General features: G+C 33.1%; 1 protein-coding gene across 2 annotated transcripts in view; it reads right to left on the bottom strand.

Moving 5' to 3' along the window:
* Window positions 1-399: 399 nt before the first annotated feature.
* LOC143239130 (xaa-Pro aminopeptidase 1-like) overlaps window positions 400-21,835 on the bottom strand; it is a 51,608-nt gene continuing 30,172 nt past the window's right edge. Inside the window, exons 12-20 of one of the 2 annotated variants that reach the window (XM_076479972.1) lie at window positions 19,876-19,988; window positions 19,517-19,666; window positions 17,384-17,444; window positions 16,804-16,873; window positions 15,458-15,562; window positions 8,977-9,048; window positions 6,341-6,417; window positions 2,359-2,457; window positions 400-812 (exon numbers count right to left, since the gene is read on the bottom strand). In XM_076479972.1, the coding sequence (XP_076336087.1) occupies window positions 657-812; window positions 2,359-2,457; window positions 6,341-6,417; window positions 8,977-9,048; window positions 15,458-15,562; window positions 16,804-16,873; window positions 17,384-17,444; window positions 19,517-19,666; window positions 19,876-19,988 (903 nt within the window). In that variant the 3' untranslated portion in view covers window positions 400-656. The remainder of the gene's footprint in view (window positions 813-2,358; window positions 2,458-6,340; window positions 6,418-8,976; window positions 9,049-15,457; window positions 15,563-16,803; window positions 16,874-17,383; window positions 17,445-19,516; window positions 19,667-19,875; window positions 19,989-21,835) is intronic. The other variant, XM_076479973.1, reaches the window with a different exon arrangement.

Here is a 21,835-nt window from a genome sequence, read left to right as displayed (position 1 = left end):
CGTCAGGTGGGTTAAGGCGATCGACTCGTAATCTGAAGGGCGTGGGTTTGAATCTCTATCACAACAAACATGCTCGCCTTTTTAGCCGTTATAATATGATGGTCAATCCCACTATTCGTTGGTAAAAGAGTAGCCCAAGAGATGGCGGTGGGTGGTTATGACTAGTTGTCTTCCCTCCAGTCTTACACTGCTAAATTAGGGCCGACAAGCGCAGATAGCCCTTGTGTAACATTGCGCGAAATTCAAAACAAACCAAAGTAATAGACTAACTCTATTGCTGATAGGATATGTTACCGTTTACTAGAGATAAGTGCAACACACGCTGTTGTAAAATAAGAAGAATAGAGTTTAGAGTGCCATTTGTGACACGTGTCGTCATGTGTAAACAAAAATGAAAGTAATGCTATTGTATCTGGTTTATTAAAAAGTTACATAAATTTTCATTAAATAAGAGCTTGTGTTGAAATGACTAAAATCCTTTGGATTTAAAAATAATACAAATAAATCTTTGCTAGGTAAGTTTTGTTAACTATAAACAAAAGTCACATTGAAAAACAACATAAAAGTACTTTGTTAAAAGTTCGATATTGTATAGGTTTACGAAATGAAAATAAATTCAAAATTTAACCTGTAAAGCTGTCAAACCTATTTTGCAACTATTCCATGTTTTTAACCAAACGCTGACACGGATAGAAGGGAATATGTTGGGTTTTATTCATCATCCAGGCATAAGCTCTTCCCTTATCTTGCGCTAGAAGTTCCTTACCCACCAGGTAGCGCACTTTTTGATGGTAATCATTTAACCAGTTGACCTAACCAAGATACAATAAGGTCAAATATATATATAACAAGACAAATATATATATAGTACTTTGAATCAATCAATACACACGTAAACATTACTATTTATCTTCATTTCAATTCAACATTAAAATCAATATTAATATCGGGTCAGTTTCTTGCGGGTCTATTTAAAAATAAGTTATTACCTTGTTGTCCGTAATTAATTATCGTTAGGGACCTAAAATAATCTGAAAACAAGCTAAAAACTTCGGATTTAGTATTAGCTTCAAGACATTAGCACACAAATTATACGGAAACCCCACAATTAACAAAGTATTCGGTTCAGGTTTCGGTAAATGCAAACAAACTGATACTAGGTGTAAAAACATAATCGTAATTTTGGTTTTTACTTTCAAACTGTGACCACGCAATATTGACCAATTAAATTTGTTTTGTTATTGTTTCATTTCAGTTTGTACAAGTTTCTATAATTCAAGATTTATGATATAACTAGCTAACCTTAAATTTCATTTGAAGTAGGAAGTACGATTTGATTTGGTCTTTTCACAAACATTTAAATATAAAACTTAAATCGTCTGGAAGTAAACAGAGTAGTTAGATAAAATATATTGAAGTCCAATACTTTAAAAATTTAATTGTGTATTTAAATATGATTCAGTGTAGAGAAACCTTCTTCTGAAGCATGTAAGCTATGATGGAATGTTAAAAATTTTAAAATTATTTTGTGTTAATCGCGATTTTAATATAATGTATAAGGATATTTCCAATAATTCAGAGCTTAAATAATTAAGCTGACATTGTAAGATATCTTATACGTTCGTACGAGTGGGAGGGCAAATGTGTTTTATTTGTTTTTTGTTAAGTATACAACGCTACAAAATGGGGTATCGTGACAACGACAAACCTATTTCAAGTAAAAAATGTATTAGTATTAAAACGTTTATTAAGATAAAGTAGAGAAGAACGTTTCGACGTTCTTAGGTTATCTTCAGGTTAATCTTTATTTTAATAAAAGTTTTAATACTCGTACCAGCTGTCTTGAGATACAAAATCGGGTATCTGTGCTAAGCTTAAAGCAGATATCGAAACTTAACTGTTTGTGTTACAAGCCCTCACACCGTTGAAACAAATGGAGATATTATAATGGGTAAAGTTAATTTCAACATTTTTTATTATCTTATATTTTATTGAGAATTCGCTTCAATAATAATTCATCCTAATAATAAACTATCATAATGTCTTATTTTGTTCCTTCTCCTTCTAGTCTGTCAAAGAATGGTTTGTTTAGATTTCGCACAAAACTATACGAGGGTTATCTGCGCTACCCATCCCTAATTTAGCATTGAAAGACTAGAGAGAAGGGATCTGAACCCTCGATCCTCGGATAACGGGTCAAACTTCCTAATCACCTGGTCAGTCCGTTAACGAACTCTTACACACGTAACTTCATAATGTAAAAAGGGGTTTCTACAAGCACTGTGGAAGGTTTTACTGCTAATTAGTTATTAGATCGGTAGATTAAAATAATTAAATAACACTCAAAATGAGTCTGACCTGGTGTTCATTCAGCATTTCGATCTTGATAAGGTTAGGCTCAAACGGAACTAAGGTAACCGGATCCCATGTTAAGTAGGTGAGCCCGCCAAAATTATGCTGTAACGACATAAGTAAAAGGTTGATGTTACACTTTTTATATAAATCAGGAGTGGCCAAACTTGCTTAACGTAAGCGTCACATACGACAAGCTTCAGATGTCTCAGAGCCACAAGACATGAACAAATATTACACACACGTTTTTATTGTAACATGCGCATTTTGTTATATAAATTTTATAGAAATATTAAGAAATACACATACGTAATAATATTTATTCATATATGTAGTTTTTAAACTGTTAATTTGTATTACTTTCAATAATCACAAAGTACACATATATATATATATACTAAGTGTTTTCAAAATCCTGGTTGATTATTGTTTTAATTATATTGAGCGTATTTAATACGGTAAGGAATTAGGAAACACCTAAGAAAAATTTGCAAATCCGCATTTCATTGACATTAAATGAGACAGCCAAAAATAAAAATAAAGGGGTAAAAACAGATATTTTAATAGTATTAATTTGTCTTAGTAAATATCTGCTCAAAACATGGAGGAAAATATGTAAAACAATAAAATTAGAGATATTTTAATCAGATACCACCTTACAATATTTTAGTCTTGTCATAAAATTTTTCTGACACAAACAGACATTGATACTATTATCAGGCTATTTACTGTTAGTAAAGGTCTTGTGAATTTTTGTCTTGGTTGTGAGTCGTTGAAATTGCGGCTGATAAGTTATCAAGGTTGCACGAATTAGTTTTATCAGGTGTTGATTTGTAAGGATTACACGATGCTTCGACTTCACAAACTTCACTACAAAGTAAGTGTGCTAAAACTTGAGATGAGTCGCACACTGGTTTTCTTCAGTTTAGGATATTTCATATCTGAAACTTGCTATCACAACTCAATTGTAGAATGGAATTTATGGATCATGTTTAGACCTAGGTCCTCCTGTAAATCTCTTAGTTCCATATTCACAGCAGATGATTCTGTAACCAAAGGTTCGAAAATTGGCAAACTATCATTGATCATATCAACCATGAATGGATTTACAGGAAAGGCAAAGCAAGCCTTCAGCTTTTGCAAGTCCTCAAACCTGTATAGGAAATTATAAAGCAGTCCTTGTAATTTATCTTTGTATTCTTCCCGTTTGTGGTCTTTTACTTCAATATCAGGGTTTGTATTTACTCTCTTTTGAGATTGGAAAAGTAACTGAAGTTTCTTGAAAATATGTCCCTTTGAAAAAGTCTTATTTTATTCTGAAGGCTGTAAATTGTCTGAATAAGATCAGAAACAATCTCATCCTTCCCCTGGAGTGCCAAGTTGAGAGTTTGTAGATGATTCATTATATCAGTAAGGAACATTAGATCTTGCATCCATTCATCATTCCCCAGTTGAGGATAGAATCTTTTCTTTTTTTCAAGAAAAGCAATAATAGGCTCCAACAGATCCACAAACCTATTTACGACATTGCTGGTTGACAGCCACCTCACTATGCAATAGAAAGAGACATCGCTGGGTTTATTTTCATGCTTCAGTTATTCAATAAAATTTTTGAAATGTCAATAGGCCTTTCTATTTAAGCATATGAAATAGACAATTTCAAAAACAAATTTTATAACATCTTCATACTTGAAGTATCTGGCTGCCAGGTGTTCACAATGAATAATGCAATGAACAGGAAGAAACTCTGGAAAGCTGGAATCACTTTTCATAAGCGCAATTAATCCTGCATTTTCCCACACATTTGCAGGTGCTCCATCTGTTGCAACACTGATGAGTTTGCCCAGTGGAATATCAGCATTTGTTAAGGCTCTATAAAGCACACTTATAATGTCTAAGCTGAATGCAAGGAAATTCTTTAAATCATTTTGCATTTTGTTTGCAACATCAGTACTGATTTGGGAGACACATCTGTCTGTAGTGTGGCATGAAGCTGGTGTTTGTGTTATTAGTTGCTGAAGTTTTGTGTTATTTGGATCTAACACTGCAACAACTTCAACTATATTCTTGTTAACGAATTCAACATCAGAATATGGGCGTTCAGCACGAGCAGTATTCCATGATATAACAAAACTAGCTTTGACCATTGTATCAACTTCTTTACTATATGTTGTCAACAGTGTTTGCTGGCTATTTAGTGATGATTTTAGCACAGTTAACTCGTTTTTTCATAATTTTGATTTAGATGGATAATCAGACGAAAAGTTTTTGTTATTTAATTCATAGTGGCGTTTCATGTTACTGGCTTTGTAATGACTGAGTAACTCATTGAAGATAAGACACAAAGGTTTACCTCCTTTAACGTTGAATGCAAAATATCCCTCCCACTGTGGCTTAACATTTATGTTTTTATTTTCTTACTTTCGCTTCTTACAATTTGATGATGATATCTTCCTTCACAAAATGTTCACAAACACTTCTAAAAAATTAAAGTGAAAAGAAATAATAAGCTTCAACACGTGCAATGCAAACAAACTTTACAGCCTCAGTATCATACTAACACTCCGCTAATTCACTGCCCGCAACACAGCCATACAAGCCACAATCACGCGATCACAAGCCACGCCCACTAAAACTAACATTGCCAGCACCTGCTTGTACGATTACTGATTCTCCAGCACAATTCCTCTGTATTCCTTGTTAGATAAATTAAATTAATTAAAGAAACTATATTTCTTTAATTCCTTTAATCGAGCATTAAAAATCAGGATTTAAATTCTTAAATATATTTATTCACCATGAACATTAAACTTACGTTTTAATCCCCAAGCGCGTAAGGCGTGCGACTCGTAATCCGAGGGTCGCGGGTTCGCGCCCGCGTCGCGCTAAACATGCTCGCCCTCCCAGCCGTGGGGGTATATAATGTGACGGTCAATCCCACTATTCGTTGGTAAAAGAGTAGCCCAAGAGTTGGCGGTGGGTGGTGATGACTAGCTGCCTTCCCTCTAGTCTTACACTGCTAAATTAGGGACGGCTAGCACAGATAGCCCTCGAGTAGCTTTGTGCGAAATTCCAAAACAAACAAACGTTTTAATCCAGTGGGCTATCAGCTTATATCCGGTAAATAATTATAAAGCTTGAAAAAGTTTGTATGTACCTTTTATATTAATTGTGATGCAAAAAGGAGCTCAGACAACATATTTCCGCGAGCACATATTATATGTAAAAGAGCTGCATATGACTCGCAAGACATCGGTTTTACCACCCCTGATGTAAATAATAATTTCTACTATTTCAAGTATCACTTATTAATGCATATTATTTAAACTGAATTCTATGAAGGTTCAAAATAAAAATATTTAAATGAATCTTGTTGTTAGTGAATAAATATTAACAGTAGCAGTTTTAATGCATATAATTTTCATACTTATTAAAATATTTGAGTACTTAATTAACCTTAGCACAACGTATGTATACCAAATAGTTTTTACAATAATTATATATTGTTGTTGTTTTTCTAAATTCAAAGTGACATGTAACGTGTTTTAAAAATCTTACAAAATATAAAAATATCTTCGTCCTACAGATTCTGGCAACAAATTGGTTTGGTTTGTTTTGAATTTCGCGCAAAGCTACACGAGGGCTATCTGCGCTACCGGCCTTAATTTAGCAGTGTAAGACTAGAGGGAAGGCAGCTGGTCATCATTACCCACCGTCAGCTCTTGGGCTACTCTTTTACCAACGAATAGTTGGATTGACCATCACATTATCACACCCCACGGCTGAAAAGGCGAGCATATTTGGTGTGACGGGGATTCGAACCCGTGTCTCTCACGTTACGAGTGGAGTGCCTTAACCACCTAGCCATGCCGGGCCCTAGGAAATTTGTTTTTGATAATTATGACTGCATGAGGTACTTATAAGGCTGTAGATCTATCCAGAAAAGCAAGTGTTAACAATATAATATAGAAAAAAAATCTCCACTTACTTTGGTTTTAGCTTCTGTAACCATTATGATATTTTCCAAACGAATTCCAAACTCTCCTTCTTCGTAATATCCTGGTTCTGAACGAGGCAAGAATTTTATTATAATGGCAGAAAAATAAAATTTTATTTTATAATCTTAAGGTAAATTGTAACTCATTCTCAACTAACAGAGTTTTCATTCTCAAGTAAATAATTTTGTTTCATATATTGTAATTAGGCACGTATTTTCGCTAAAATGTATTTATTTTAGAGTTTTCGCGCTAAGTCACAAGAACATTATCAGCGCATAACTGTTCCGATTTTAGAATTAATAACAAAATCTCAGGTAATTTTTCTTTGGCTGAATAATTAAAGAGCTCCCATGCATCTAAAGGTCGAATGGCCTTTTGTGATAACTGGATGGAAACCATAACTAATAACCACAACTACTAGGCCATATATGACCAAGTGTTGTTACAAATACAATTATTCAAGTACATGTGTGTTTGAGTTCAAAAGAAATTAGTGGTTCTTATTGAGCTATAGCGAAGGATATATCAGTGTGTTATCACAATTTTAAAAATCATATTGACTGCACACTCTCAGCTTGTCTTCCGAAAGAGTTAGAGCTATCGAATTTCTTAACTGCAGATGTATATTTATTTTACAGCTTAAGTGGTTATGAATGATGTTAAAAGACATATTATAAGGCTGGATTACAGATTGTTTTTTTCTCAACGACGCTTGAGCAAAATTCACTTCGGAGTTTGAACCAGAGAGATTATTTGAGAAATACTTTTTATACAAAAAGTTTGAGTTCAAAACTTGTGGATGACTAATTGGATTATGATAAAAAATAATCTCACGTGATAATACGTCACAGTTAGTAAACCAAGATATCTCTTATATTTCATATTAGGGGACTGATACTGTGTGAACTCTCTTTTTATAAATGTAATACTATAAACAGATTCAGTTATAATGCAAGCTAGAAAAATGAATAAGTTTGATTGTGCCAGACGTGAATTACACTACACAACAATTTTTTTGAAAAGATTTTGCTGATTGTGACAGGTACCTGGTGGGTATGCACAAATATAGTTTTGGTTTTGTTTCATCACGTAGGAGCTCTGAGAAATAGACAGTTAACTGTTTACCGGCAATAACGCATTTAATTGCGTTTATGCTTCTAATACGCTATTAAGTTCAACACAATTAAAATTGTTTTGCTCCTGATTTTCGTTTGTATTCAATGTTCGGTGCACCACGTTGTAGTGTTCAACAGTAGTCAGCAAGCATTGACGGATTCCATTTGGCCTGATATCGTTTTTCCATTTCCTCGTAAAACTGAAGATTTCGATGAAATGGTACGTGATGGGCAAATTTTGATGTGATTTTCGTAATCAGCAGCCAAAAATCTATAAGGAACACCCAACAGTGTTCAAGAAGCAAAAACTCTGTTGTGCAGTGTTATTTGTTGGTGTGCTCAGATTATAAACTGGTGGATTTATGGTTCACGTCACTTTGCTGCAACAAAAGTCTATGCACTTTGGAGCCATAAGTGCAATATAAACACTCTTCTGTACTGAAAACTCAAATATTACAAGTATTATCAGTAAACGTATCACGGTGTACCTTACAATGAAATTAACGGTCAGTCATTCTTCAACTCACCCGCTTGAACAGCGGTAAGTCTATGGATTTATGACGCTAAAGTTAGGGGTTCGCTTCCCCTTGGTGGACTTGTCAGATAGCCCGATATGGCTTTGCTATAAGAAAACACACACACACACAGTCTTCAATGTGACATGCTACTAAATGTATTAGAAAACATTTTTATCCAGCTACGTCTATAATAATACAACACACACATACACATATAATAAAATACATAGTATAGTCTAGAAATCATAACTATTATTTTCACAATACATGTAAAGATATTGTATTTATGTTTAATTGTTCTCAAATTATAAATAGTAAGTTTCTTAGCTTTATAATTTCGTTTTTCTCAAAAAATTTATAATTGTTTTCAACAAAGGAGGCACTAAGGGCTTCTTCATTGTGAGTAAAAATGGTAAAATTACTCTACGCTATAAAAATATAAAGTCAAAAACGACGAGAGGTAGGAATAATCATGTTAGGTTGAAACTTTGACAATATAAATATTATAGATATTTTTCCCTAACATTTGAACGATTCTTTATCTAGGAAATAAATACTGAATTTTGAGCGAGGACAAGAACATATAGTGCTAATACAAATTTCCTTAATTGTGAACTGAAGACCACAGGGAGAACAGAAAGAAAGTAACCACCTCCTGTAATGAGTCCAATAAATGAAATAAACGCTAATTCTAAAACGTTTTATTAGCGGCTACACGTTTTGAATCGTAGACGCTTCGACCGATACTCCAACGTAATGATCATCAAGCCACGCCCGGTCCATTTAAAAATATATATATATATATATATCATGTTATAATATCTCCTTAAAAACACATTAGTAGTACATATAAGAAATGTCTTCATGTTTGTAATTTACTGCTAATATGCAAATGAGATGCAGGAAAAGATGAACAGTAGTACAACCAGTCTCAATACAAGGAAAGGTGTAATCTTCTTGTTAAGATTAAGTGTTATAAATTTCCTGACTTACCATCCGAGCTAAACATTCCAGCTTTGAGTACCACATTAATGTCTGAAGAGGCTGAAGAAATTAGTGGAGGAACTGTAAAAATAAAACACATTTTGTTAATATGTTTGAAAAAGTTGAAGAAGTTCGTAGAGGAGCTGTGGAATGTGGAATTAACATACATTATGTTCAGAGTATATTTCTGTTTTTGCTGTTTAGAATAATATATAAAGTTAAAATAAATTAAATTTGTTAGATGAATCACACTTTATAATATTTGACACAAATTTCACTTGTATCTCTTTACATAATGTATCCATTACACATACACTAGCACTACAAAAATCTTATCCTAAAACTGTTGGGATGAAGGAATGGGAAAAGATCAGAAACTATAGGGCGTTTGGGATGGGAGGAAACTACATTAATCATCCTACATTCAACTACTCAACACGATGGATTCATGTATATATTTTAGATTAACATTTTTATTCCTAATTTCTAGATTTGCATTAGAAATAGCGCCCTCTGTTGATGTGTATGCGTATCGAGCAATTTAAACGATTATATTATTACATATATATATTTTGAGCTGTAACTAACCTACCACGGAACACTTTGGGATCTAGGCTGCAAAGGCACATATTATGGAGTAGTTAAGTGCTTTGGTTTCCAAGATAGAAGTAAGCACGTTACGGTTTATCAGCTACAGCTAATGGAATGAGAAAAAGATAAAAGAAAAAAGGGGAACTGGCCACTGCTTCAACAGTTTTTTTTTTATTTTAAGGGCTCAGAACAAATACCTCAAACCAAGATAAACTCAACTTTTATCTCATTCACAGAAATGAGAAAAATATGCTTGTAAAAGTGCATTAAATAACATATTTGCTCCCTTTAACTAACCTAATTTGAAGGTCATTTTACTTATTAACATATTTTAGTTCGCAAAAAAAATTGTTTGAAATCTCTGGCTTAAATCCCTCTTCCTCATGATTTATTGCATAAAAATATATCGTTCTAGAATTCAATTTTTGCAGTTCAATCCCTGTGAAAGCATTTTTTCTTAGAAACTGCTAAATACCGGTAGTAAAAACATAAATTTAAAGGTGGCCAGTGTTCTCGAGTGTAATAATAATGTAACACTGCTGAACTGGTAGAGAATTAAAGGATACTTAGAATGTTTAGGTGTGAAAATACAAAATTACCGTTACAAAACAATGTCAATTACCTGATCAATTCACTATTATGTTAATCACGTACTAGATTAATAATCGTGAAATGAAAAGTTAATGATTCATGTTACAAACCTAAACGAAATACACAGAGGTCTCATGAAATCTTTTCTTGACTCTTATTTTAAAGTGTAGCACATTATTATGTGGAAATTGCTCCCAAACTAATGATATAGTTGCTTGGATGATTGGGCATTCCACACCATCATTCACACTACAGTTTGTTTGTTTGTTTGTTTGTTAATTTAGCGCAAAGCTACTCGAGGGCTATCTGCGTTAGCCGTCCCTAATTTAGCAGTGTAAGACTAGAGGGAAGGCAGCTAGTCATCACCACCCACCGTCATCTCTTGGACTATTCTTTTACCAACGAATAGTGGGATTGACCGTCACATTATAACGCCTTCACGGCTGAAAGGGCGAGCATGTTTGGTGCGACTGGGATTCGAACCCGCGACCTTCGGATTACGAGTCGAACGCCTTAACACACTTGGCCATGCCGGGTCCTCACAGTACAGACAGACGAACATTATTAGCAGATTCTAAGTCGCTGAAATTTTAGGAATCTTGTTCTGAGAATTAATCTGACGCTTCTAACCATAAATGGATAGTTGAAATAAAACCTCACAAAGTCAGTCTTTATTGTACACACTCAGTAGGATGAATTCCCATATAAAAAAGAACAACAACAAAATTCGACTGGAATGATATCAAAAATATGACCAGAGAACTAATTACTAGTGGAGTGTGTCTGTGTGTTTTGTTTTACTGTAATAGGCTGTCCACCGCTGGGAATCTAACCCTGGAGTTTCAGTTTTGTAAGAAAGTAAACTTATCACTGACTCTCTAAGGGACGTGACGTGTGGAGCAATATTCTTTTTTATAAATAAATCAGTGAATTATATAAGAGGCATTTTCTCATTTAGAGATAATTTGTAACCAGGTCCTGGACTGTTTTTGTTCGGCATTGGTGAAAGTTTGAAGCATCATTTTCTACGTCCCGCTGATTGATACATTGATACCACATATTATAGTGCTTACATTCTATGAATGTTGTGTAGCGTATTTATACAACTGGTTCCAACCTAATGTAAAGAAATTATCACCCCTAAGTGCTAACAGTCTTTGCCACGTAATTCGATGAAAACAAAACTGACTAAACAGAGTGTCCTGTATTCTAATTACACTTTATTCTCAGCAACTATGTATCGGATACACAAACATGGACATATTTTTCAGGGAAATAGTCAAGTTAGGGTATATTTAACACTTATACGAGGTTATTCTAATGTGCTGACTGAAATTCACATCGAAGTGAAATTCTCAAACTGTACGGAAGTAAAGTGCTCATCTACCAACGTAGACTGAATGGAAAAATTACTTTTAAAACTACGTGACGGATATTTAATTTCAAGGTAAAGTAAAGGAGGACAATTTACTGTGTGAGTTTTCCCGCTTTTGAGAAAAATACTTAAAACTCACTTTTTCGAAATGTTATATCCCTTTGTTTCTACATAATTTATCAACCTCGCTTTACAAATACTTATATTTGTAAATATGTTTTGTATGCCTAAAGTCCTACATTTACTAGTAGCTATATTGAAAACTTGATACTGGATGATTCATTGAGAACAAATATTAAGTTTCTAAACAAGTCTTCTGTTGCGTCAAGTTCATATTTGGAGCGACTGGTTACTGAATTAGTATAATAAAGACTTTGTTTTGAATTGGGATTAACCGGTGGTGTCACAAAGGTTTTTTTATATGCTTAAACTGAGTTAACAAGCACAACTAATTTTTTTATAATTACAAAAGAATGATCGATACAATATTACAATAAATAAAAGTAAATATTTTAATTCCGTGATATGAATGTACAATACTGTACTATTTGACGTAAGAATGCAAGTTAACTACATGACGAAAAGCATTTTGTTATTTTATTGATTTGTGGTTCCAAAAAATAGTTAGCATTCAAGAAGAGTCGAAAATTCTCTTCATTTGAAAATCACGTTTGAATTCTACCTTTCTAATAATGGAAAACTTAAAAGCACATATATATATATGACTAAGTTATTACAAAAGGATGTTATTTCTGATTACTGTAACCACTCATTTCAATACCGTCAAGCCCTTTGATAAAACTTGGCACAGAATATTTTGGAGGTATGTGAAGATATAACTACAGCTTATAATGGGCAACTGTCATTAAGCTAGATTAAAGTGATATAAATAACAATATCATTTCAAAACTTAGCATTTAGTAAGCGAAAAATATTTCTTTTTGAATTTTTATTCACAACTACACAAAGAGTCATCCGCGCACTATTGGCAATTGTAACTAATAAAATTAGTCTTGGACTAATCTTGCCTGACAAAATCGTAAAATTGGACCGTCACTCGTATGGTGTTTTCCCAGAGTATGGATTGCACTTTTGTGGCAATGGGATGAGAAGCATGCATCGTTTCATTCACAAACCGGACATGCTAATCATTGGCCTGAGCTCGGCTTCGCAGGAAAGGAAACATCCAGTTTATAAACGTTTCAAGAGGAGAATAAGGATGTATTTATTTTAATTACATTAATTTATCATATATAGAAATGTGAGACCATGTTAAGGCGTTTCGTAAAACTTAATGATTAAAGTATTAGATAAGAAAAGCGCGCATATTTACAATTAAATATTTGTAATTATTTCAGATGTAATATACCCAAGCATAAATAATTGAATAGTTTTCTATTAATTTAAAATTATAGATAGTGAAAATACAATTAACATCTCTAAAAGAGAATATTGTTTTTGTTCGCGCTGTGTTTCTTGATAACACTAGAATTCTAAGCTCTATCTCTCCAGTGAATACAGCGCAGTCGTACAGCTTTGTGCGAACTTCATTACGTTTTGAATCTGCATGTTTAAGTGTCAGCATCTTTTCTCTCCTATGTGATTATTATAGATGCAGCATATCTTACTCTTTCAGTACGACTATAATCAAAGTTCCCAAACAGTCCAAGATGTTTCATTATAAGGTTTAACATTTCAGGGATTACCTAACAAAATATTTGAAGCTACCAGTATTGTCGTTATAAAACTAATTATAATTAAGTTCTAACCACTTCCATTAATTTTGAAATACAATTTTCTAAGAATTGCCTCGGTCTTTCCAAACCTTTATTTAATTAATCCCGGGCCACTAATTTTAGAAAGATAAATATCTGTTGCTTTTACGATAACTGTAAAATATCAAAAAGAAGTTCTATAACTGTATCTAAACAGTAATGGAAATAATACTTTCCATAGAAATTTCGATATTAAACCTTCTTTTAGTCTAAGAAGAAAATTTTAATATACAGTAAAGGAACTTCTTAATATTCTATTCTACCAAATTAGAAATGTAATTCACTACGTAGTTTCTGTTGTGAATTGTCTAATGTGTTTTTATTTTCAATCTTAATTATTTGAAAACATTGGTATATGTTAGAGAAAGTGAGAGAAGTTAACGAATTATAATTATGTGAAAGTATGTGTTGGCAAACCGTGAGAGGAAGGATCTCATTAGACTTCGTATTTTCGCTTAAAATCCGTAATGAATCGACAGAGAAACGTCTAAAAATAATTTTTAAGACCTGTCTTTGTCCACTACAGAACGTGACCAAGATGAGAAAACTTATCAGCTAAGCTTGGTGAATATGAGAAACTGATTTAGTATTAGAACATATCGATAAATAAAGTAGACCTGATTTTTTCCGTAAATGTTTGGCCTAAAACTCATAATGACTTAGTTAAGAAGATGGTGAGAAACTTTTGTTTCAATTCGTTTCTAGATTCAAACTAATCAATTTTGAATGATAATATAAACGGTTCTAAACAATTAAACATGTCTACAGTAAGTAATTCAGTTGTGTTTTCATTATGCCACTTCAAAATCTCTTTTAGGGTTTTACTTTCTCGATCAAGAAAGTTTTGATATTTTCATATGTTGCTTTAACAATATTTTGTGTTTAATTCGATATTAGTTTTCACTAATGGTATACGACTAAAGCTGTATTTATTTATCTCAAATCTTCAATAATAAACAGGCATTATATTTACACAATACTTTAGTTTCTATGTTTAAGAGGTTTTTACTTTGGAGAATTTCCATTTTTCAACATTTACATTGTTAGATGAGGCTTTCTTGTTATGTATTTGTATATTTATCGTGTGAAGCTCAATTAATTTCTGCTTTTTTTAATGATATATAAGTACTAACCAAGAAACTTTTTATAATTTACTGTTTGAAAGCGATAGTTTCATAGTCGATGTATGAGGATATATTTGTTTGTTTTTGAACTTCGTGCAAAGCTACACAAGTGTTATCTGCGCTAGCCATCCCTAATTTAGCGGTGTAGGACTAGAGGGAAAGCAGATGATCATCAGCATCCATTGTCAACTCCTGATCTTCACTTTTATTAACGAATAGTGAGATTAACCGTCACACTATAATGCCCCACAGCTGAAAGGGCAAGCATGTTTGGTGTGATCCTCAGATTAGGAGTTGAGTGCTCCAACTAGTTGGCCACAATAAATATTTAAGATAATTACTATCATAACGTAAATGTTGTGGAATTTGTAAAAAACAACTTTTATAGCACATTACAACAGCTAACAGCAAATAAAAATGTTTTAGGAAAACTGACATGATTGAGCTTTCCTAATATTAATGGAAAGAGATGGTTGATGGTTTCAGTATAAAAAAAAAAATCATAGATTAGGAGTGACGTCATCTTCGTGCTTATAAATTAATGGATCATTCCCGTAAGACATTAAGTATTCAGTAGCTATTCGCATGCCCTCTGCTAGTAAGGCGGTAAGTCTACGGATTTACAACGCTAATATCAGGGATTTGATTTCCCTAGGTGGACTCAACAGATAGCTCGATGAGGTTTTGTTATAAGAAAACACACACACACACTATTCACAATTAAGGGTGTTCATTTTTTGTAAAGAAAGCTAAAAGTGCTTTTTGCTCTAAGAATTTCATACCTTTGAAATAGCTTGTAATCTCGACTCCAGAATTATTCCAGTCTACATTCATCTTCGTCATCAAAATATTTACTGCATTTAGTGCAGTCACATTTATGGACTAGAATATGATGATTTTAACAATAAGTATTTTTACCAACGAACAACAGTGCTACATAAGGACAATAAAGAAATAATAGTGACATAGAAGACAGTATCATAAAAAAGTAAGAGTGGCGCAGAAGAAGACGGTACAATAAAGAAATATCTTACATTCGTGAACACAGAGGAAAGCTCCTATGCCATGACCAGTACCATGGTTATAGTTAAGGCCCGCTTCGTATAAATATTTCCTGGCCAAAAGTTCAAAGTCTTTATCTACAGAATAAACAGGAAAAAAAATGTGAATATTAAAACATATTACAAAACAATATAAAATCTACATAAATGTGCCAGTGAATCATATTTTCATTGTTAAAAAGATATAATTACTGTGGTGTAAAACATTAACGATTTACTGTACACTTCATGTTGTCTAATTGGTCTATTTTTATAATATTTTTATTTTCAACTTTAATTACTAATATTCCAAGTTATGATGTTTAACTAAGTTTAATGCAATGTATTTAATAAATTGTTTCAATTAATTAATTTATTTTAAATAAAAATGTAAGAATAACGTAACTGTGTCTATTGAGAACGATTACTTTGCAAAATAAATTAGTTTTTGAAGTAAACCAAATATAGTATTTACAGTTAAGCTTCAACTACCCTAAAATCTGTTAACCTATTACAGAGTGTTTGCAAAAGACTTATGCCAGTTATTGCAAATCCTTGCTATATAGTGTCTTATCCACTTAATAAAGTAGCTTGTTTAATGTTAATGTTTATTTAATACGATATCTTATTTACTGTTGATTTTCACTTAAACCAGTGATTTACTGTTGATGTTTACTTAATCCAGTGTATTATTTATTGTTGATGTTTACTTAATCCAGTCTTATTTATTGTTGATGTTTACTTGATCCAGTGTACTATTTATTGTTGCTTTTTACTTAATCCAGTCTTATTTATTGTTGATGTTTACTTGATCCACTACCTTATTTGCTGTTTATGTTTACTTATTCCAGCGTCTTATTTACTGTTGATGTTTACTTAATCCAGCGTCTTATTTACTGTTGATGTTTACTTAATCCAGTGTACTATTTATTGTTGCTTTTTACTTAATCCAGTCTTATTTATTGTTGATGTTTACTTGATCCAGTGCCTTATTTGCTGTTGATGTTTACTTATTCCAGCGTCTTATTTACTGTTGATGTTTACTTAATCCAGTGTACTATTTATTGTTGCTTTTTACTTAATCCAGTCTTATTTATTGTTGATGTTTACTTGATCCAGTGCCTTATTTGTTGTTTATGTTTAGTGATTTCTCAAAGCTTCTGATGAATTACATTAATGTTGTATATATATATATGTGTGTGTGACTATATATGTATATATATGTATGAGTTTATTGCATCTCGAATGAAAGAGATGCAAGTTTAATATTTAGGAGGTAAATTTCTCCTCTTTTTATCACATACCTTTTTATAGAATTATGTAACGAAATTCTATTATACCTCGTGTTCCTTCACGAAAAACGAATGATGCTAACTCAATTGCTCCCATCAAAACCCTGGTGTAGGTTTCCTACCAAAACAGCAAAAAATAAAATAAAAAATACACTTTCACTTACGAGCTTTTAGCTTTAAATAACAGAATGTCCGTGATAAATAACCTATGCGTAACACATTTTAACAATATTGCACTTCACCTGTGCAATTATCGTGCGTAACACATTTAATATAAAACAATATACAGAATTTAGACGAGTGCATCTGAAAAAGCTAGAATAGAGTAAACATATTTAGTAAGCTCATTGAAACATATGTTAAATTCCCGTTTGAATTACACACACACACACACACACACACACATATATATATACCCTTTATTTAGGAGAAAATGTGGTATTGGCTTCTGAAATAACGACTTAATTATTAATAAGAATTTATTATGTTTCTTGATCAACATTAATTCTTAATTTATTTATAGAGTAACTACATTATATCTGTGAAAGCCTGATACATTCACAAAAATATGGACGAAACAGAAAAATATACTCGTTCTAAGCGAGTTACTTGTTGAGTATTAACTTACCTTTTGGAAATCAGTAGGTGTTCCAAAATGGAACGTTCTCGTAACGTCAGTGGTTCCGTCTCTGAAAGAAAAATAATTGATTAAAACAAACAATAAAGAAATTACGTAAATTTATATTTAATACAAAAGATATATGTCTTTCAGTGGCTCAGCAGTAAGTCTTCAGGCTTACGTCGTTACAAATTTGGTTTCAATTCTCGTGGCTGACAAATAGCCAAATGTGCAGCTTTACCCTTAATGACAACCAAACATTTTTTTTTTTCAAATGAATCTCAATAAGCTGATAAATCTGACAATTAAGTTCTTATCAAGATTAAGAATTTAGAACTATAGTTCAGATATTTAAAAACAAACAAGAACTCCGAAGTCTAAGGGAAGAAAATATTTCAGTAAGTCACAAACCTCTTAGTAAGAAAGAGATGATGCAAATATGAACCAACAAGTTTCGGAAATTATAGTTAAAGAAATGTACGAACATTTTCAATCTTACGTCATCATTATTCGATAACTTTTTTGAATATCCAGAAAAGAAACTAGTATTTCTAATACGAAAATGACAACATTTTGGTGTTCGACAAAGCTGCGTTAGTCTGCCATTTCTTTGACTTCCCAAAGATAAGAAACAGATGTGACAGATAAGGCTAAATCCACCACAAAATGTATCAGCCTTCCCTGAAGTATCAAAACCAAATTAAAAGTTCAAAAGTTTTCTTTTTTATTTCACTTCCTAATCACTGCAGTTTTTATGCTTTCAAAGTATAGAGTGAATCTCCTCAATATCAGTTTTTTTTTTTTATCCAGCTCACCTCAGCCTCGAATCAGGAAAAGATTGTTGCCATACCTTAAAGAAATTCATTCTAAGTCAGGAGGCATCGTGTAAGCCTTCTAATATAATTAGTGTTATGTTATCCCAAGAATTACGTATAACTCAAATGCCAAATGCTAAAAATTCGTGATGCTGTTTTTTCCACATTGTATTTGTACCTTCTTCACAGTGTATATAATGAAGCATTTTTTATTCTCCGAGTTAAATATATACTTTTTTGTAATGTCACACCATTCCCTATACTATGCATTGAAAGCGACAACACTAAATTTATTTCTCTACCTTTTTTTCGGATTTCTGAATAAAGATAAGGTCGAAACGTTGTTCGCTCTTCTATGTAAAATATTTTCTCAACCCAAACGAGCCGTTTTTGCATATAAAAGAAGCAAGGTGATTTCCTTCAGGTTCTAACCTGATTATTCGTAAACTGCCTGAACTTTGGGCACTTTTGAACTTAGTTTAAAATTAAAAGCGTTTGAGGATAGGGCTAGTTTTCGATCAACTCTCTCAACTTATACAACATTTTGACATAAAAACATAGTTATGAATATTCGTATTATTAATACAAAAGAAATTAGTGTTACACAAACAAGTTACATTGATAATCACCGAATTCATGTATTCATTTTACCGTACGATGATGTAACAGCAAAGTCCACTTTTTATGTCATAAAGACATACCCACATGATGACACACATATAGAAACTAGATAGATATTATTTTAATAACACTTCAACGTAATCATATTTTAGTGTTAATTAATCTAAATAGTCTGATCTAAAACGGTGTTATAAGGAGTTACTTTGTATCTCGATAGATTGTTATACCGTTAAACGGGGAACTTTGAAAGACTTGGAAATACTGAACACATAGAATACAAATAAATAAACATTTAAACCCTACTTTCATAGCAAGTTTTAGTTTTTCTTCCAGGAACACCCATTTTTGTAGATATATTTTTTACAAATCATTTGACAAATTACATTCAAACTGGCCTTATTTCAAAGGTATTAATTTATTGCATTACTATGTTCCGTGATATTACGGAAACACAAAGTAAATCAAAGAAGAAGGATACAAAACATGAATAAAAATAAAACTTTACTAGACATTGGTATGTAGAAAAATAAAACAAAATAAATAAATACATTCGATCAGATTCACCCATTTTTCACGTTTTCGAAAGAACAGGAGTATTTTTTATCTATTCTCACGGTTGACTTCCTTCTCTGATGAATACAAATTTCGAATACACATTACATACATATCTGTAGATGAAAAGATAGAAAATTATTTCCAAACTTACAAATACTGGCCACCAGAATCCAAAAGGTAAATATGTTCTGTGTCAATGCTTCTATTTGTTTCTGGTTTTGATGAATAATGAATAACAGCTCCGTTGGGCCCAGATGCAGAAATAGTCGAGAAGCTGTCTCCCTTGTTCAAAGGTTGTTCCCTGAAAAATAGGTTTTTGTAAATATTTCCCAGCAACATCACAAAAAGTTATGTTTAAATAAAAATACGGAGCCGTTTTGGGTTTATCATAGAAATACCAGGTTATTTGCTGATGTAAACTTTTACCAGATGACCTGACTCTTCATATAATATCATTAGAAGTATTTAAAGAAAGTCAGTTACTTTTTTGCAAAATAAAAAATAACTCACAATCGGTACTTCGATAGCTCTTCCTGTGCCTTAATCTCGTCCCAAGGTATCCCAGCTTTTACCTCTTCCTCGAGAAGCGAAACAAAGTCAATCAGAGCAACAGCATCTCGAAGCTGTATCATAGATAATATAATTTGAAGAAATAAACCCACATCTCAAAGCATACCAAATAAGAAACTGGATCAAATTAAAGAATGAGTAACTTATAGAAAAATAAATAATGAGAGAAATGTAGAATAATAAGAAACTTTGAGATGACATAAAAGAAAGATTTAAATATCAATTAGTAGACAGGACTAATTTTTGTTGGCTATTATCAACTCCATTTACAGCGCTCCCAGTGGCTCAGCGGCATGTCTGCGTACTGACATTACCTCGAACCCTGGTTTCGATACCCGTGGTAGGCAGAGTACAGATAGTCCATTGTGTAGCTTTGTGCTTAATTCCAAATAATCAGTCAATCATTTACGGCACGAGTGTTTTATAGGTATAGCCAAGAACTATTAGCTGACAACTAGAAAAAAAAAAACGTTTAAAAATACGAGGGCTGTTCAAATTGATCTAATACTTTGCCAATACAACTGGTTAAGCTAATCGGGCGGTAGTTGTTTGGTTTATTCATGACTTTCCTTCTTTCTGGAACATTAATACTATTGCTTCCTTCCAAGAAACGGGGATATATCCAGCTGATAGTGAGAGATTAAATAGCGCTGTTAGGTGTTCATATAATCTCTGAGTGCCTTGTTTTAGGAGGATAGCTTGAATACCATCTTCTCCAGGAGCTTTGTTTTTTTGTGTTTTAATAGCAGTTACTACTTCTGTAACAGTGATATGTTTTACCAGTTGATGAGTGCTCCAGTCTTTTGTTTTTTTCTTGGTGTGTAATATTGTTGACTGGAAATTTAGGTGTAAAAATGCTTCTGTTTTGGTCAATAAAGTTTGTGACTGTATTATAAAAGTATCTGTTCATGTCTGGTTCATGATGTGTTTTGAACGTGTTTTCTAGGTGTTTTTTAAATATCTCGGCTTTTTTCTGTGTTAGTGTATGCTGTTTCTCCATAATACGCGGACTGTTTGAATTGCGCGGCTCCAGTTGGTTCCAGGGGAATCCGCTTGTTGTCGCTAGGTTCGCACAGATCAGCTGATTACGACACGACGCCATTTCCCTATTGCAGATATATTTATTTGTGTATTAGCTACGCGGTTTTAAGTGAAGTGCGATTTTTTTCGTTTGACGGATTTCAGAATGAATGACCTGAAGGAGCAACAACTTGGTGTGAAATTTTGTGTTAAACTTGGAAAATCTGCGACTGAAACTTTTACTATGCTTAACACGGATTACGGTGATGTTGCTATGAAGCGTACGGCATGTTTCAAGTGGAATGAACGTTTTAAGGATGGTCGACAGTCCATTAAAGATGATGAGCATCCTGGACGTCCTTCCACGTCAACTGATGACCCACACGTCGACAAAATCAACACCCTGGTGCGGGCAAATCGACGTCTGACTGTCAGGGAGCTTGCTGAAGAGTGTGGGATATCAGTTGGATCTTGTTACGAGATTTTGACCGAAAAATTGAAGATGCACTGCGTTGCTGCGAAATTCAGCCCTCAGAACTCGTGAGTTTTTTGGCCAAACACTCGATCACTGTTCTTCCCCACCCCCCTACTCACCTGACCTTGCTCCTTGCGATTTTTTCTTGTTCCCCAAACTCAAAAGACCCTTGAAAGGAAGAAGATTTGAGACGATTCCCGAGATTAAGGCAAATGCGACGAAGGAGCTGGAGGACATTACAAAAGAAGCGTTCCAGGACTGTTTCAACAAGTGGAAACACCGTTGGGATAAGTGTGTGCGTTGGGAAGGAGAGTACTTTGAAGGGGGTCCCAGACCTGTAACTTCTAAATAAAGTACATTTTGTTTTATGACGTCTGTCCGCGTATTTTTTGAACAGACCTCGTA

Source organism: Tachypleus tridentatus, chromosome 13 (assembly GCF_004210375.1).
Source record: "Tachypleus tridentatus isolate NWPU-2018 chromosome 13, ASM421037v1, whole genome shotgun sequence".
In the NCBI taxonomy this organism is placed as follows: Eukaryota; Metazoa; Arthropoda; class Merostomata; order Xiphosura; family Limulidae; genus Tachypleus; species Tachypleus tridentatus.
The sequence above is the reverse complement of the archived record's forward strand: the minus strand, read 5'-3'. Positions and strand labels throughout refer to the sequence as shown.